Genomic DNA, 19410 nt, shown 5'->3' on the forward strand with positions numbered 1-19410 from the left:
TGTGTCTATCTTGGAAATAATCTAGTTTCTTGGTGCTCAAAGAAACAACATATTGTCTCTAGATCATCTATAGAGGCAAAATACAGAAGCTTAGCTGGAATAACTGCTGAGATCACATGGTTAACTGCCCTACTAAGTGAATTGAGGATCACATTACCCAGAACTCCAGCAGTATGGTGTGATAATATGAGCACGGTATTGTTATCTGCAAATCCAATTTTACATGCTAGAACCAAACATATTGAGCTTGATTTGTATTTTGTGCGTGAGAAAGTTATTCAAAAGCTTATTGATGTGAGACATGTTCCTTCAAGTGACCAAATAGCAAATCTTTTTACCAAAGCTATACCCAGCTCCAGATTTTCTCTACTTAGAAGCAAACTCAGAGTTCTTGATTTAAGTACTTTGAGTTTGAGGGGGGATGTTAGGATTATAAAATAATAATTTGTTAACTATTAGTTTGCTAAGCTGTTAGTTTGTTAGCTGTTAAGAGGATGTTAGATTGCTATAACAGATTATTAGTGTTGCACACGTGTAAGCAAGTTAGTTAGTGAGAAGAAACTATTGTAATATAAATACTGAGGTTTGCTCTGTAAACAAAACACAGAGGATTTCTTCCAGATTGAATCTGAGCCCTTTCTTTCCCTATTTCTCACTTTTTTCTCTCTTTATTATCTTAGTTCTAACAACCACAGACTTTTCCATCATAACATGGACCCCACCTGTCTTCTTCATTCACTCTATGACACTCACTCTTCCCTTTTACAGGGAAGTGACTTTTCAAACTAAGGCTCTATGGTATGGGGTTGATTTTGGAAAGAGACCAGTGAGGTGAGGTTTTCAAGACTTTGGGGATCTCTCTAGGTTGCTAGGGTTTTTGGAGTAATTTTATTTTCTTTATTTTTAGCAACTATGGATGAAGGGTTTAGAGGTTTGTTTGGAACTCTTTCTTGGGTTCTTAGACTAAATGGGCTTTGGAACTGTGTCTGTGGAGATATCTCTCGGACTGGTGAGGTTTCTTGGGCTTCATTTGGTGGGTTTTCTGTCTTGGTTCTCTCTGGTTTAGGGGTTTTTGCCTTTATAGAAAAGAAAGTGGAAGATCAGAGGAGGGTTACAATGGAGAAAAGGAGAAAGGCAGTTGAAGAGAATAGGGAAAAGAAAGAGTTAGAAGAGAGAAGCTAATGGTCGTCTTATGGGCTGGAGATTTGTTTTGATAACCGTTTTTCAAAAAGTTAGTATATATATATATATATATATATATATATATATATATATATATATATATATATATATATCATGTTTTACAATATGAAATTAGTTTACATTGGAAATTTTTTCATAAAGAATTGACATGGGCTTCCTTTTTACATGATGGCCCCCAAAATTAAGAATCAAGGAATGGTACATGCTTCCTTAAGATAAATGGAAAGAGAAATTTAAAAATAAATAAAAAATAGAAAAACTACTTCCAAAACTTGTCGCTCTGCTTCTACGTGCACGTAACTTTTAAACAATGTTCAACAAAGAAAACTTTTAAATTTTCTTTTTAGAAAGAAAACTATAAAGGTTTTTTTATTAAATTTTATTAAATTATTAATTGTTTAGTAAAAAGGTTTAAACATTTTGGTAAAACAAATTGATGAGATTATTAAATTTTATAAATATAAACTACTTCCAAAACTTTTTTCCAAAACAAATTTCTTATTTAATTTTTAAACATTAGTCAAATCAAGACTTGTATTTATAATCCTTATTATTAACATTATTGATTTTTAATAAATTGTTATTTTTAAAATATCTATTAAAATAATTTTTTTTTCTATTGAATTCATTTAAAAAAATTTATCAAAATCAATAAGACTTATATATATATATAATATTTCGATCATTTCACAAATTGAGTACTTTTATTATTTGAAAAAACATGGTTGATTTATTGGTCAAATATTTGCATTCATTTTTTTTATTTCTCTCTCTTTTTTAATCGACATTGTAATTTTCAATTATAAGAGTGTGGACCCCGCATTTTGCTAGATGCGTTCCCACTCAATGGTGAAAATTTGATTTTTAGAAAAAGACTTGAAGTCGCCATTTATTTTTGTTTTATTTTTTGAGGGAAAAACAAAATAAGAAATAAAAACCCTAAGTGTGAATCCTGAAGGAAAAAAACAGGTCCGTGAAAAATCGAGTTTGGGTCCAGGAGTCAGGTTATTCATTAGGAAGGTAAGGTAAAAACCGTAGCACCCCTCTAAGCCCCTAAAAATGGGTCTCTGCTAAATAAGGTGAAACAAGCATGACAATTAACTAGGAGATCAGTGGATACCAAAGAGATCATAGATTAAAAGCAAGTCATGATAATGAATAAATTAACAAAGTGAGAGTGAGAGCGTACTTTGGCAGCAGGTAATAAAGCACTATCATGAAATAAAGTTAGTGCGCAATAACGAATACAAAATATATCACATGCATATCAAAGTGCAAGACAAAGATTAGACAATACTCATTAAGCATAACAATTGACAATCAGAAGAAAAAACTCATATATAGGGTCCCCATCAAAGCCCAATTCATCTTGCATGAATTAATCTCACAAATTCTATTATTTTGGAATTATGAAAATTGCCTTGATGCTTATTAAAAATAGTGAAAAACGAGAAAATTATTAAAAATCAAAGAAAATCACAAGATGCATGCCTGAATAAAAAATGGCAGCAAGTTTATTAAAAATTAGGTTTTGGTGAATCAGGATTTTACTGAAGAAAAGAAAAAGAAAAAAGAAGAAGAAAATAACAATAATAATAATAATAATAATAATAATAATAATAATGACAAATAAATAAATAAAGTAAAATAATAAAATAAATAAATAAATAAATAATTATATGAAATATGAATAAATAAAATAATTAAATTAGGTGAATAAACAAATTAAATAAATAAATTTAAAAGATTTAAAACCATTTGAAAGACAAATTTTTGAAAATCAAGTTTTGAAACTTATTTGAAAATTGAAGTTTTAAGAACTAAATTAGAAAATTGGAATTTTAGAAAAATAATTTGAAACTAGAAGTCATGAAAATTGGAACTTGGAAAAATTATTTGGGAATGAGATTTCTTAAAAATTAAATCTGAAAATTGAAATTTTGGAAAATTATTTAAGAATGGAAATTTCTAAAAGAATAAATTTGAAAATTGGAATTTTGAAAAATTATTTGAAAATTAAAGTTTGAAAAATTAAATTTGAAAATTGGAGTTTTGAAAATTATTTGAAAGAAATTGGAGTTCTGAAAATTAAATTTAAGAATTGGAATTTTAAAAATTAAATTTGAAATTTTGGAATTTTTGAAAATTTAAATTTAAAAATTTGAATCTTGGAAAATTAAATTCAAAATTAGAGTCTTAGAAAATTATTTTGAGAATTGAATTTTGAAGAATTAAATTTTAAAAAATGGAGTTTTGGAAAATTGAATTTCGAGAATTAAAGTTTTGAAAATTATTTGAAAATCGGAATTTTGGGCGATCATTTGAAAATAGAAGTTTTGGAAATTAAATTTTAAAAATTAAAGATTTGAAAAATTATTTTAAAATGGAATATTTAAGAATTAAATTTGAAAATTGGAATAGAAATGAGATTATTTGAGAAACCGGGATTTTAAGAATCATTTAAAAAGAATTTACGAAAATCAAACTTTGACATGTGAGGAAAAAAAAAATAATTTTCACCATGAGGCCACAACTGGACCCACACACTGAAGGGTGTTATTTAATTAGAAAACTTGAAGTGCCCTACCACTTATGAAAATTCTCATGCCACTATTGACTTGTCATTCATCATTTGTTTAAACCTTTTCATGTCATTAGTGAACTACTGACTTTTGGGAGAGGAGTAATGAAGCCCCACTTCTCTATGAAAAGCACCAACTCACAACCCATTTACACATGGTAGCACATGAATCACCATGCAGGGCCTCGTTCCACCTCCAGAAGGCGACAACCCTGAAATATACTTAGTTGATGACAGAAGGAAGAGTTAGCGTAATGGGAGGCGGAACGTTGTTGGTGGGTGGAAGAGTGGCGTTGTTTGGTGACGAAATATCGGCTTCTTCTTCATAGTCGGGCATCTATGGCAAGTGGTTTACATCCATTCCATGGAGGAATGATTTGGGTGGAGCAGTGATGAGTTATGGCAACCACGCATCGATGCAACAGAGACGGAAGCAGTGGCAGTAATCCGGCAGCACCTAGAAAATGCTGCCGTCGTTACTGGTGACCGGTGCAACTGCCCACTTCACCAAGCAGATTGAGCAAGACCGTGTGTCACCGCCGGAGCAGTTTCCTTCAAGCACCATTTTTTTTTCACTTTCTCTTTCCCGAATCACCTCTCCACATCTCTTCCTAAGCCTTCAATGTGACCCATATGGCTCTCAAACACCTAGAAATTTCTAACAGTATGAAAAATAGCTCATGGTGCCCTCTCGGAAACACCCCCAAACAAGATGGCCAACCTCAAACATGATACTTGACACCCTAAAATATACCAAGAACAGAGGAGAAGGTAAAGAAAAATAGAGCATGCACAAACGAAAATAACACAGTCAAATCTAGCTCCATTCCATAAATGCTGATGAGTTTTAAAAGTTAGTGGGAAAGTTTGAGTGATCTTAACACATGAACAATGGCATATCTACCATACAGCGCATTCAGGTGAAACAGAGATCAAGTAAATAGAAATAGGAAATAGGCTTAACACATTCAAACGTAAAATAATAATAATAATAATAAAATAATAAAAATAAATAAATAAATAAATAAATAAAAAATCCAAATATCAGTAAGGAACATGGTATGTCTGTTAAAAAAAAATGGAGAGCCTAAGGTGTGAAATAGTTAAACCTAAGTGATTCCCTTCAAGTAAAATATTGCTTGGCTTCCAACAAGCTGCAATCTTCTCTTTCTACTTCCTCTTTTCTCCTAATTATTTTTTTTCTTTTTACAAATGCCCCAAAAAACCCAAAACGACTCTCACTTTTGCTTCCTCTTCCTACTTGCCCGTTTCTTCTCCCAAAACCTCACCTACTAAAAAAAAACTCTCTCACACCTCTCTTTTCTGTCTTCTCTTACTTTTTCTTTTCATGCCAGCTTCTACCGACTCCCTGCTCTTACTTAGATCGTCATTTCCTCTATCTCGTTCCAACCATCCCCTTTCCAACTACTCCTCTGCTCCACTACTTCAACCACTGTCATTGCCTAGTCACATCTTTAACACACATCCCATGCAGGTTGGCTCCTCCAGAAAATAAAAAAGGCAGCTATTCCCGGGCGTGAGAAAAATCCCCTAGTCCAAGAGGGGTCTACAAATATGCCCCTCTTTGGTAGAATTCATGAGTGTAAGGAATATGAACACTAGAGTGAAAAGAAAGTGTGAATAGTGAGTGGAATGAAGTGAACTCTACCGAAGAAAAAGAAAGACACCTAAAGGTACACAAGTAGAATGCAAACTTGCTCGAACCCACAAATGAACAAAAATGACTCTAAAAATCCTAAGAGAAGGGTAGTCCTTAGAGTGCCTCTAAAGCTGCACTATGGATCCAGACTCCCTTTAAGATGTTTCCAAAAGTGACTCAAAGATCAATGTCAAAGATGAGTAATGGTCGAACCACCTTGGAGTACAGGAAAGAAGGCGTCCAAATGGGAACTAGCCTATGTAAACTACATAAGAACGCTAAGTGTGGGGTGTCCAACAACAAGACCGAAAATGCATCGTGAACTCAAAGGACTATGTCATGTGCAGTGGAAGGGAAAGTCTAGAAGAGCATGATGAACAAATGATAAGCACAAGGTAACAGGGTGAGGAAAATGAGGACGAATGTAAAATCGTGAAGGCAAGATATGTAATGCCAATGAATATGAATGTCAGGAGCTATGACTCTGAATGATATGGCTGAGGAAAAATGACTTTGAATGCCAAAAAGGAGGAAAAATGGTGACTCTAAATGCCTGAATGAGTATGCACAACAACTCTTAACGCCAAAACTAAAGGAAGATGGTGGCACCGAATGCCAAGTTGGAAAATGGCTACAAATGCCAAAATGAAGACACGTCTCTGAACGCTAAACTGAAGAAGATGATGGCTCTAAATGCCTAACTAAAGACATGGCTCTGAACGCTTAAAATTGATGAAAGTGGCTTCGAATAGTAAGAATGACTCTGAATGCTAAACTAAAAGAAAATGGAAACCTTAAATGCTAGCAATGTGGCTCTAAACACCGAATTAAAAGAGAAAGACAACTCTAAATGTTAGGAATGTAGCTCTGAACGCCGAACTAGAGGAAAATGATGGCTTTGAATGCTAGACTAACTAATGGCTCTGAATGCCAAACTCAATATATGATGGCTCTAAATGTCAAGTTGACTAATGGCTCTAAACGCCAAACCTAAGATATGATGGCTCTAAACTCCAGGAGTGAACAACGACTCTGAACTCCAAACTATGAATGACGGCTCTAAACACCGGGAATGTAGCTCTAAACACTGAAAATGTGGTAGCGAATGCCCGATCATGATAAGATGATGTCTCTGAACACCAAACTGTGAAGGGACAGTGACTCTGAACGCCAAACTAAAAAGAGATGGTGGCTTTGAATGCCCAAACTGAGAAGGGATGGTGGCTCTAAACGCCAAATTGAAAACATGTCTCTAAAGGCCAAATTGAGAAGATATGGCGGCTCTGAACGCCAAACTGAAGAAGATGAAGGCTCTGAACGTCAAACTGTGAAGGGATAGTGACTCTGAACACCAAGCTGGAGATGTGGCTCTAAATGCCAAATTGAAGAAGATGGAGGCTTTGAACATCAAACTGTAAAGGGATAGTGACTCTGAATGCCAAGTTAGAGATGCGGCTCTGAACACCAAACTGAAGAAGATGAAGGCTCTGAATGCCATAACTGAGAACTAACATCTTTGAATGTCAAACTGAGAAACACGACTCTGAATGTCGTAACTGAGAAGCAATAATGGCTCTGAACGTCAAGCTGTAAGGAGATGGTGGCTCTGAACGCCATAACTGAGAACTGACATCTCTGAATATCAAACTGAGCAGGACGACTTTGAATTTCGTAACTGAGAAGATATGGCGGCTTTGAATGCCAAACTGAAGAAGATGAGGGCTTTGAACATCAAATTGTGAAGGGATAGTGACTCTAACGCTAAGCTGGAGATGTGGCTCTGAACGCCAAATTGAATAAGATGAAGGCTCTAAACGTCAAACTGTGAAGGGATAGTGACTCTGAATACCAAGCTGGAGATGCGGCTCTGAATGCCAAACTGAAGAAGATGAAGACTCTGAACGCCATAACTGAGAACTAACATCGCTGAATGTCAAACTGAGAAAGACGACTCTAAACGTCGTAACTGAGAAGCGATGATGGCTTTGAACGCCATAACTGAGAACTGACATCTCTTAATGTCAAACTGAGCAGGACGACTCCGAATGTCGTAACTGAGTAGATATGACGACTCTGAACACCAAGCTATAAAAAGATGGCGACTCTAAACGTTATAACTAAGAAGGGATGGTGGCTCTAAACGCCAAACTGAAAAGAGATGGTGGCTCTAAACGCCAAACTAAAAAGAAATGGTGGCTTTGAACGCCAAAATTGAGAAGGATGACTCTGAACGTTAAACTGAGAATGATGACTTTGAACGTCAAACTGAGAATGATGACTCTGAATGTCAAACTGAGAATAGATGGCAGCTCTGAACGCTGAGCTGCAAGGAAATGATGAAGAGGGAAATATGCTTCAATGTAGCGTGCCACCACAACTCCCAATCTACTGAAAGGGTCTGAAAGAGACTCTATGAGTCTCAAAAGATGATTTGCTAGTGAGTCGGAATGGTAAAATCGACTATAAGTATGGCCTCACAATTCATCCGACTAAATCACAAGGCCTAATGATGTGTCACAATAAGTCAGGCACTTCTAACTCAAAATGCTCTATAAGAGAAGTCCATCGTCATCTCAAATGACTGATCCACTAGGGGACCTCAAGAGAATATTCCGTTGGGGTAACTAGCGCGACCTCAACATAACAATCTACGGAAGAGTCATGGATAGTGGGACAGCCAAAACCCGAAGGTTGTGCTCCTCTGGAGGCTCATCTCGGCAAAAATCATTGAAACAATGACCAGTAATGCAAATAAATATCCATCGGCTAAGTGATGAAGATTGTAACAAGTTTGTGAGAAAAAAATCATCTTCACAGCTAAAAAAAGGGAAATATGCCCCAGTATAGCAACTAAGGCATCCGGTCTATCCTGATAACTCGAGAATAACTCAATGGGAAATGTATAAGAAATTTGACATGTACTCCACTGAAATGATGATGTGGGAGTCTATGCACCTGAGATAACTCCATCTAAGAATCATGATAATATAAGAAAATATGAGCCTAACTTAATGGCTTGAGAAAGACTCCAATGAAGAATCAGGACAAAATGAAAGCAAACCATTGGCCCAACGTGTATCTCACGACTGAGAACAATCATGCAAATTAATGAGGATCTACAAATCTGAACCAAAACGGGAGTATGCCCCAGTATGACATCGAATGTGTGATGATACGGAAAACCAGATGATATCAAATCATCCATCATTGAATGTGCAATCCTAGTCATCCACGTCCATAACTGAATCGGACCTACAAATCAAAAGGGTGTGCCCCAAAAGGAGAAACATGATGACAACCAAATGTCGAAAAATGTGGGCTTGACTGGATGGCTCCAAAGAGGCTCCACTGGGGGATCATGATAAGATAACAAACAGATCGTCATCTCGGCGTGTATCTCATAGGTGGGGATGATCATGCGACTCCATGAAGATCTATAAATCTCAATCGAAACAGAAATATGCCCCAATATGGAATCAGATGTATGGTAGATCGATAAAGCAGACGACATCGAATCATCCATCATCAAATGTGCAATCCTGGTCATCCATATCCATAACTGAATCGAGTTCAAATGTCAAAGAGGCGTCTCTCAGAAGAAGAAGCATGATGATATCTAAATATCAACCAAATCTCAAACACCTGTCCAAGTAGGGGTAGTCGAAGACGACATTTGATCCCATGGCCTTAGGGTGGTCTTAAGACATGGGACATAACGTAGGCTAGGGTGATAAGGTAATAGAAATGAAGGGAAACTAGGCCCAAATACCCAATGATCAAAAACCCATGCCCTCATGTATAAAATGCAACATGCATAGAAAAGCTTGTGAGCCATAGACCTGAGGGTGCCCAATGTGAATATAATATCAATAATGAAACAATGAGGCAAATCAAACCGATAATGAGATACGCAAGAATGATGCAAGGGAAAAATTGAACCTGGAATAGGTCAATGTAAGAAAAGAACAAGGGGGTGAAGCGAATAGGATGAATCACAAGCAATGACGAGGATGATAGCGAAACAATAAATATACGAAGAAAAGTGATGATCATCTGAAGTCAAACGTGGAGTGAAGCCACATCAATAATGAATATAATGATGGAAAGGACAATGACCTAAAGTCTCTAGGAGAAGGTCACTCATCTCACTCTCAAAGATATATGACAAAATGAAAACAAAGAAAAGATGATCTCAGAAAGCTCACATACGAACTCTCAATAACAAACATACTAAATAAAATGACCCTCAGATATCAATATATACGCTCAATGATGGAGAATACTATGCACATACACACATGTGCTTATTTTTCTTTTCATTTCATTTTTTTCTTTTCTTTTTCCTAGATTTTTTTTTTTTACATATATACAAATGCACATACCCTGAACATAAACAAATGAACCCCAAAGATGATATCAATAATGGATAGACACACTCTCAAGTGTTAAGGTGACAAAAACTCTCTCTGACGAGATAACCTTCTCAAACTAAGGATCTCTAAATCAGTGTTCGTATGATAGATAGTGGAAATGATGTGACTATCTTCCACGTAATGAATTGAGGAGGATCATCACTCAGGGTGGAGAGAATATGAAGAAAAATAAGTAGTAGATAGAATAAAGAAGAAGAGATGAAGAACACAACCAATGAGATATAAAGGAATGCAGTAGTGCGATGGTAGGAAAAATAATGAGAGAATAATGTGCTCGTAGGCCGAAGGCTCATGAAACTCCTAAATGAAGCATGCATACACTAAAGGGCCCTATCCCAGTATAGAAATGTAAACAAGGCAATAAGAAAGAAAGACTCTGAGGCATATGCGAGGCTCAATGGGCTAGCAACAATCTGTATGTCAAAAGGGAATAACAAGGTATATGGTTAATCGAAATGATGGCCACCCATCCTATGACCATGGTCTCAAACATAATACTTCTTCAGTTGATCTACATTGTTCAGCTCTAAGAATCGGTTTCCATCTAGATCCATCAACCATGCAACACCCTATAGGGTCAGCTCCCTAATGAAATAAGGTCTGCTCTAATTGGGTCTGAACTTCCCTCTATGGTCTCTGATCAATCCCCTCATGACCTTCATAACCATGTCATCTCTCTATAGCGGTCTAAGTTTGAACCGCTTTTTGAATACAAGGGCCATCTTCCTTTGATAGGCACGAACATGGTCTACTGCTCTCAAGCTCCTCTCATCTAGGAGATTGAGCTGGTATAATCTAGCCTAGGCTCAATCTGTCTCCGAAATCTGCTGCTCCAATGCTATCCTCAATGAACCCATCTCTATCTCAACTGGTAGCACTGCCTCTATACCATACACCAAGGAGTAAGGTGTGGCTCCTATAGAGGTGCAAAAAGAAGTCCGATAAGCCCACAATGCAAACGGAAGCTTCTTTGACCAATCCTGAGAAGTCTCAATCATCCTCCGCAAGATCCTCTTAATATTCTTATTCGCAGCCTCTACTGCCCCATTAGTCTGCGACCTGTATGCAAACAATCTATTATGTTGGATACCATATTTCTGTAATAAAGTGTCAACATCTGCTCTGAAATGTACTCTTCTGTTCGAGATCAGCTCGTGAGGGACTCCATAGGAATAGATAATGTGTGATCTGATGAGACTAGCAATCCCAAATGATGTCAATCTCGCATATGAAGTAGCCTTTACCCACTTGGTGAAGTAATCAATGGCGACCAGGATGAACTCATGACCACTAGAAGACTTTGGTGAAATCTTCCCAATAATGTCTATACCCCATACTGAAAATGGTCATGGCGAAGTCAATGCATGTAACTCTGAAGGGGGCACGTGAATGAGATGTATCTGGCATTCTGGACATCTCTGAACAAACTGACAGCAATCTGTCTCCATGGTCAACCAAAAATAGCCAATCCCCATGATCTTACGGGCTAACATATGCCCTCCCATATGTGATCCACAGACTCCCACATGAACCTCTCTCATCACCCGATATGTAGAGGCATGATCTAGATACAGTAGTAACATCCCATCAATTGATCGTCTATATAATGTCTACCCACAGATCATAAATTAGGTGGCTAACTGTCTCAATGCTCTCTTATCCTTAGTCGTGAAGGTCTCAGGATATGCACCAAATCTTAAAAACTGGTATATGTCATGGTACCAAGGCAAACCATCATCAAACTTTGCCTCATCAACCAAACAACAGTAGGCAGGAACAGATCTCGACTCAATTAGTAAAGGGCGAACAATGGTATCAACAGGAATATCAATCATGGAAGCTAGGGTAGCTAAGACATCAACAAACTGGTTTTGCGCTCTAAGCAGATGTGTATATCTCAAATCATCAAATCTCCCAACCAATAGCTCTAAGTATGCATGGTAAGGCCTAAGCTTCACATCTCTAGTCTTCCACTCACCCTGAATCTGTCTTAATATCAGATTGAAGTCACCAAACACCTCCATCTATCTGATCCCGAGCTCAAGAGCTATCTCTAATCCCAAGATGCAAGTCTCATACTCAACAATATTGTTCGTGGCAGGATGTCAATCTGAGAATGCTAAACGAACAGATCTAGGAAAGTGGTCACCATGAGGGGATATCAACAAGACACCTATCCCATATCTAGAATGGTTAGCCACAATATCAAAGTACATGCACCAACCTGATATACTAGTCACAGCAGCAACATCCTCATATGGGAAATCATCATCAATCGTTCTACCATCGAAAACTGGTAATAAGGCTAAGTGATCCGCAACAATGCTCCCTCTAATAGACTTCTGAGTGACATAATGAATGTCAAACTCAGTCAAAAGTACCAACCATCTCGTGAGTCGACCAACCAAAGCAGGCCTGTTAAACAAATATCTCAAGGGATTTAGACGAGATATCAAGTGCACCGAATACTCGGTCATGTAGTGTCTCAGTCTTCGAGTAGCCCAAACCAATGCCAAATAGAAGCTCTCAATCATGACATATCTTGTCTCATAATCTAACATCCTCTTACTCAAATAATAAATAGCTCGCTCCTTTCCCGAATCATCTAGCTGAGCCAACATGCATCCCAATGCTATGTGTGAGACTGACAAGTTTAGGAATAAGGGACGGCCTGGTGTAGGAGGCGCCAAGATTGGAGGTGATAACAAGTACTCTCTGATCCTCTCAAATGCGTGCTGGCACTGATCATCCCAAATAGTAAGTTGACTCTTCCTCAAAATTTGGAAAATAGGCTCACAGATGTCTGTCAATCTGGCAGTGAATCTGCTGATGTACTGAAGTCTACCCAAGAAGCCTCCAATCTCTCTCTCGATCCTCGGCGTAGGCATGTCAAGGATGGCTCTGATCTATTTGGATCCACCTCTATGCCTCTTTCACTGACTATGTATCCCAGTAGCTTCCCATAAGTCACTCCAAAAGTGCCCTTCTTGGGATTCAGTCTCAATCTGAACTCTCTGGTCCTCTCAAAGAATCTCTCTATAACTGCTAGGTGATCTGCTCTATCTCAGGATTTCACTATCATGTCGTCTACATAGACCTCGACGTCTCGATGCATCATGTCATGGAAAAGAGTAGTCGCTACTCTATGATAAGTAGCTCATGCATTCTTCAAGCCAAATGACATCACTCTGTAGCAGTAAGTACCTCAATATGTAATGAAAGACGTCTTCTCCATGTCCTATGGAGCCATCAGGATTTGACTGTACCCGAAAAACCCATCCATAAAGGACGACATCGAATGGCCTACTGTACTATCAACTAGCATGTCAATGTGTGGGAGAGGAAAATCATCATTGGGACTGGCCTTGTTGAGATCTTAGAAATCAACTCAGACTCTCACTTTGTCGTCTTTTTTTGGAACAAGAACGACATTGGCCAGCCACTCAGGATACTCAACCATTGATAAAAATCCTACATTGAGCTGCTTCTGAATTTCCTCTTTTACCTACAAACTCCAGTGATGGTGCAATCGCCTCAACTTCTGCTTAACCTGTCTGACATGAGGCAGAAGTGGCAAGTGATGCTGGACTATGGATGGATCAAGGCCTGACATGTCCTCATAAGACCATTCAAAAACATCCAAATATGACCTGAGCAACTAGGTGAGGCCATCTCTTTCATCTGTAGACAAATCCAATCAATCCTCAGCTCCCTAGGCTGGTCTACTGTACCAAAATCAATAGTCTCAATGTCTCTTATAGCAGGTGAAACCTTCTGATCGATAGGGCTCGGGTCAGAAGTAGAAGATGAGTCATCATCTTAATAATGATGTGCAATCTCATCATCTATATCAAATATCTATGATTTGGATGAAGAGAGTGCAAATAAAGTAACATCACAAGAGACAGGCAGATACTCGAAAATGCTCAAATCCATAAATAAAGAGTCATGAACATCATCAAAACGAGAGACAAACCCCGATAAAACATCAAATGAAAGAAGTGGGTCCACAAAGTGAGACGCTCCCTCAACTGGGCCAACTAGACCCTCAAACAAATCATCAACAACTATAACATCACCATCTGAAAACTCCAAAGCATGAGCAGTGTGGATTTCCTCGGCAACCTCGATGACGGACAGCCCAAAGAGATCAAATGGCGAAGCAAGCTTAGGCTGAACTATCCCATCAATCTGGCTCATACTCATTGCAAACATCTCATCAATGTACTTGTCGTGTGGAACAACTCCATCCACCATGTCCCCAATCTTGGAAAATGTCCCATGCTCATCGACTTCATCCGAGAAATAGAGTGTCATGAGGCTCATATGATCTAGAGATGATGGGGTAGCTAAAGTAGGAGTGGAAATGCCAGGAGTTCTATCACTCAATCGCAATTGATGGACAAAACGTTGAAGGTCAACCTCCTGAACAGTGCTGAATCCATCAATAATCCCACCTGAATGCTTTTGTAGTTCCGGTGTCCTCACGAAATAGTTCGCCAAGCGCATGTTGTATGGGCGAATAGGATAGTCAAATGGCGTGTGAGTCAATCGGGCTCTCACCCTCTTCTTGTGCAATCACGCCATATATCGAAAATCGACCTTAGTAGGAACAAAACCAAGACTGAAAGGAGTATCGTGATCAACTAGGGCAATGAACTCTCCAGAGCCATGCTGATGACGTCCTAAACCCAAACCAAGTAAGAAAGACATAGACCTCTGATTTGTGCCCAATTGGTGCCTTGATTTTGGTCCTCAAACGGGAGTAATCAACAAAATTTATAACCTATTACACCATGTACTAGGATAGCCTCAACTAGCATAGCATAGTGGCTCTAGGATCATTCACTGGGATGGGTTTTCACTCCACAATTGATATTAATTCAAAGATGAATTGGTGTTTTTTCATTTCAAGGCTAGCTTTAAAAGAAAACATAAAGATGTTTGAAAAGGTTGGTTTTAAGCTAACAAAAATAGTAACTGATTTTAATTACAAAGAAAAGTGTTTCTTGGAGTTTCAGATCACTAGGCTCAGGTTCCTAATACAAAAAGAAAGTTCCGGTCACTTGTTTCTTTTCCTCGTATTGGGGATTTAACATATAGTTATTTCCCGAACCGGTGTGGTACAAATGCTTCCCCTTAATGGGTTCAAACACTAAATCCCTATCATTGATGCATCTTGCAATGGCTTATACCTCTTACCTAGCATTTGCCATTCAAGGTGATCTTTAACCTTGGATTACTCGTCAAAAGCTCGCAAGAGATAACTAATGGATGTCTCCTTGGAGTCCAAAAGCTAACCAAGTGTTGGCTATTCTAGAAAATCCTACCTTTAAACCATCTCCCAAAGGCTCGCAAGAGATAAACTAGTGTATCTCAATGGATGGAGACCACTTGTCTTACCAAGTGTTGGCCCAGGTGATTTTAAGGCGTTTTAAGTTAACTAAAAAGATAAAAACCATTAACGGGTCACACTTTCTCTTCATTAAAAGCTGAAACAACAAAACTTCCAATTTTTGCATTTGGAAACTTACTCGGCTTTCTTCACTCCAAGAGACAAAAAGCCTAGCCACTCATCCTCTAAGGAAACATCCTTAGAGTTTGATTTGCTAGAAATAAAAATAACGAGAAAACAAAAATATATAAGAAAAGCAGAGCAAGTGCTCTGTAGATATATTTCTTCCTTATGATCCTCCTCTCATCGGATTACATCTATTGATTACATCATGGTTCAAAGATATATATAGAGAAGATATTTTCTAAGAAATATCTCAATAATATCTTTGACTGATTACAAGGAGAAAATAGAAATTTACACAAAAAATCTTGAGAAAAAATCTAACTTAGTCGGTACCAAATATCTGAGATTGCACAGGTGGATTTCGTACGTTGAATTGTCCATTTTGCAAGTTTGAACTTTGATTTTGCAAGTTGAATTTGTGATTTTGCAACTTGGAGGTGATTCCGCAACTTGGAGATGATTTGCAACTTGATTCGCAGCTTGGAGGTGGTTTCACAACGTGGTTCACAGCTGCAAAAATGGAGGCATGGGCTGCGAAATGGCACTCGTGTGCCAAAGGTCGGTTTCGCATCTCATTTCGCAGCTGCAAAATGGGCTTTGGGCTGCGAAATTTCGCATAGCTTGATGTGGTTGTCTTCAAACGGCCATAACTTCTTCGTTTCAACTCCAATTCGCACACCGTTTGAAGCGTTAGACTCCTGACTTCCCAAGCTTCGAAACGACATATAGTATGTATGAAATGAACTCCAGGAAGTGCTCGAAATGTGTCCAATAGTTTCTATCCTCTTGAATTCTTCATGTTAGATTTCTCTATTTTTCCTCCTTGCATTCTTGATTGGCTTTGGCAAAGAACTACGAAGCTCAAAAGCTTGAATTCTTCATGTAAATGAGCTTCCATTTGCTTTGCCATGGATTATATAAAGCTTCCTCTCATCTTAGATTGCTTTGGTGATAAAAAAAGCTATCAAAAACAGTAATACTTAACACAATTTGATTAGAAACAATTGTAAGGGTCCTTAACAGGCCAATTGAGTTAAAATGTAATAACTACTACTCAAAAGTGTTTAAAAGAGTTAATTACAAGCTATAAAATAGCACTTTTTGAGTAGTAATCAACCTCATCATATCCAAAACCACTGTACTACCATGCTCATCAAAAGGAAGCGCCACATGATCTCTATGGAACTGCTCTACCTCCACAGTCTGTATCTTGTCAAAGGTGAAACCAGTCAGAAATAGGTCGTCGTTGCTATGACTAATCTCTAATATTGGCTCAGAAGTAGAATAAGTGTATCCAGTAGACTGTATAGTAATGACTCTGCCCTCATGTATGAACTTCACCTTCTAATGAAGGGAAAATGGTATAGCTCTGGCTCTATGGATCTAAGGCCGACCCAATAACAAATTAAAGGATATAGGAATCCTCAAAACCTGAAATAAAGCAGAAAATGTGACCGGGCCTATCTGCAAGTCCAACGTCAATGTACCCAAAACCTCTTTGCGTGTACTATCATAGGCTCGAACCGTCTGAGAAGATGGTTCAAAGTCTGAATGTCCAAAGTCGAGAGCAACTGTTGTAGCTAGCGGGCAAACGCTCAGGGTAGAGCCATTGTCTAGAAGGACAGATGGAACTCTATGCCCAGAACAACTAACAAAAATGTAGAGAGGTAGAGTATGGTCAGAACATTTAAGGGGTAGATAATCAGCAGAGAAGACAACACATGTGGCCCGGTCAGTTGTCAACATGTGGATCAATCCATCAGGAAAGGTAGATGTCTCAACTCATATTTGACTCAATGCCCTAACCAATGCCTCCCGGTGGAATGTAGATGATGTCAAAAGACTCTAAATGGAGATGCAAGCCTAAGTGCTCTGAAGCTGTCTCAGAATCTCATCATCCTCTCTCCTAACCTCCTCATGAGAGGCTGCACCCTCCAAGGGTCTAGCGGTTGTGGGGGGTTGCTGTCGTTCTACCCTACCTCCATGAATAACATATTGTATATGTGGAGTATGAACATCATCAACATATGGAGTGTGGACCTCATCATCATCTGGAATCGAAGCGAACAAAGTTTGAACATTGTAGCATGGGAAAGTTAATGGCTCAACTGTGGTAGATCATACTAGTGTCATATCGGGAACAATTTAAATGGTGTGGGCATCCATTGGCCCAAGGTCATTCCACCTACCTCATAAATCCCATCTGCTACTATAGGCTTCGGCTCTGACTCATCCCAACACAGCATGTGGATATGATCATCAAGCTCGACAAAGTCAATGAATTGTATGCCATCAGCCAGAGGGGGAATCGCGTGTGTAGTATGGGTCGATAATGGGTTAGTGGTTACACTCAGTTGACCCAAGTGAACCACACTCTGATCAATCAAATCTTAGATGGCATGCCTCAGAGCAGTACAATGGTCAATCTCATGCCCTGGCCCCTAATGATATGTGATTACTACTCAAAAAGTGCTATTTGATAGCTTGTAATTAACTCTTTTAAACACTTTTGAGTAGTAGTTATCACTTTTTAACCCAATTAACATATTAAGGACCCTTGCAATCAATTTTAATCAAATTGTGTTAAGTTTTGGTGTTTTGATAGCTTTTTGATCACCAAAGCAATCCGAGATTGAGGAGAGTTCTTTGGACTCCATGGCAAAGCAATGGAAAGCTCAGAAACATGAAGAACCGAAGCTTTGAAGTCCTTTGCCATAAGCAAATCTGGAATGCAAGGAGCAAAAGATGTCTGGACAGGGCGTCCGGACACACCATCGGATGGCGGCGGAACATGGTCTGTGGCAGGCTGTAGGAATGACGTAGCAAGGCTTGCTCACTTTAGTCAATGATCTGGACAACATATCCGGATAGGATATGCTATCGTCCGGGTGTGATGTTCACGAGTGCCGTGTGCTTCTCCGTGAGGGAGTCCGGATAAGGGAGCGCGCCACATGTCCTCTTGGGGAATCCGGATGGAGTTGATCTGGATAGTCTTGCGAGCTTCGTGTCATCAGGGGGAGGGGTCCCTACACCTTGCACATGCAGACGGTCCCCCTTGCGATGCGCGGAATAGTTCATTCCACCCGGGGAGGAATTCTATCCGGCCGACGTTTTCACTTTCTTCGGATATTTCACATCCGGCGCTTGACGCTGGATGGGAGAGGAGGACGTTTCAACTTCCCCGGTCAGACATATCCGGATCCTCTGATAGCGCTTACCCGGAGAGTTTTTCTCTCAGTATACAGTGTCGCGGTGTTCTCCTGAAGCTTCCTAATATTTTCGACCGACTTTTTGAGATATTTTGCTTTAGATATTTGTTGTCTAAATCCCCAAAGTCTCCTTGTAACCCACCTATCATAGGATTCCTTAGTCTTTAAGTAAGAACAAAAGGTGAATAACTTCTTATATATAGTTTGTAATTTTATTTAAAAAAAGCAGATATATGGAATCGATGAACAGAGCACTTGCTCTGTTTCTTCTTCATATTTTTGTTTTCTCGTTAGTTTTCTTTCTAGTCAATCAAACTCTGAGGATTTTTCCTCAGAGGATGAGTGGCTAGGCTCTTCGTCTCTTGGAGTGAAGAAAGCCGGGTAAGTTTCTTCATGCATAAATTGGAAGTTTTGTTGTTTTAGTTTTTAATGAAGAGAAAGTATGACCCGTGAATGGTTTTTATCTTTTTAGTTAACTTAAAACGCCTTTAACTCACCTGGGCCAACACTTGATAAGGCAAGTGATCTCCGTTCATTGAGATGCACTAGTTTATCTCTTGAGAGCCTTTGGGAGGTGGTTTGAAGGTAGGATTTTCTAGAATAGCCAACATTTGGTAAGCTTTTGGACTCTAAGGAGACATCCATTAGTTATCTCTTGCGAGCTTTTGACGGGTAATCCAAGGTTAAAGATCACCTTGAATGGCAAATGCTAGGTGAGAAGCATGAGCCATTGCAAGGTGCATCAGTGAAAGGGATTTAGTGTTTGAACCCATTAATGGGAAGCATCTGTACCATACCGATTA

At 38.6% G+C, this 19410-nt stretch overlaps 1 protein-coding gene across 1 annotated transcript; it reads right to left on the minus strand.

Annotated features, from left to right (window-relative positions):
- Nucleotides 1–11505: 11505 nt before the first annotated feature.
- Nucleotides 11506–11901, minus strand: LOC117911019. The gene has a single exon (XM_034825187.1). The coding sequence runs from the start codon at nt 11899–11901 to the stop codon at nt 11506–11508; it is 396 nt and encodes a 131-aa protein (XP_034681078.1).
- Nucleotides 11902–19410: the final 7509 nt, after the last annotated feature.

This window comes from Vitis riparia, chromosome 3 (assembly GCF_004353265.1).
Source record: "Vitis riparia cultivar Riparia Gloire de Montpellier isolate 1030 chromosome 3, EGFV_Vit.rip_1.0, whole genome shotgun sequence".
In the NCBI taxonomy this organism is placed as follows: domain Eukaryota; kingdom Viridiplantae; phylum Streptophyta; class Magnoliopsida; order Vitales; family Vitaceae; genus Vitis; species Vitis riparia.

What these genes read in the sequence shown, in the direction of transcription:
- LOC117911019 (XM_034825187.1), bottom strand. Translation starts at nt 11,901, where the DNA reads ATGGAGGTGTTTGGTGACTTCAATCTGATATTAAGACAGATTCAGGGT.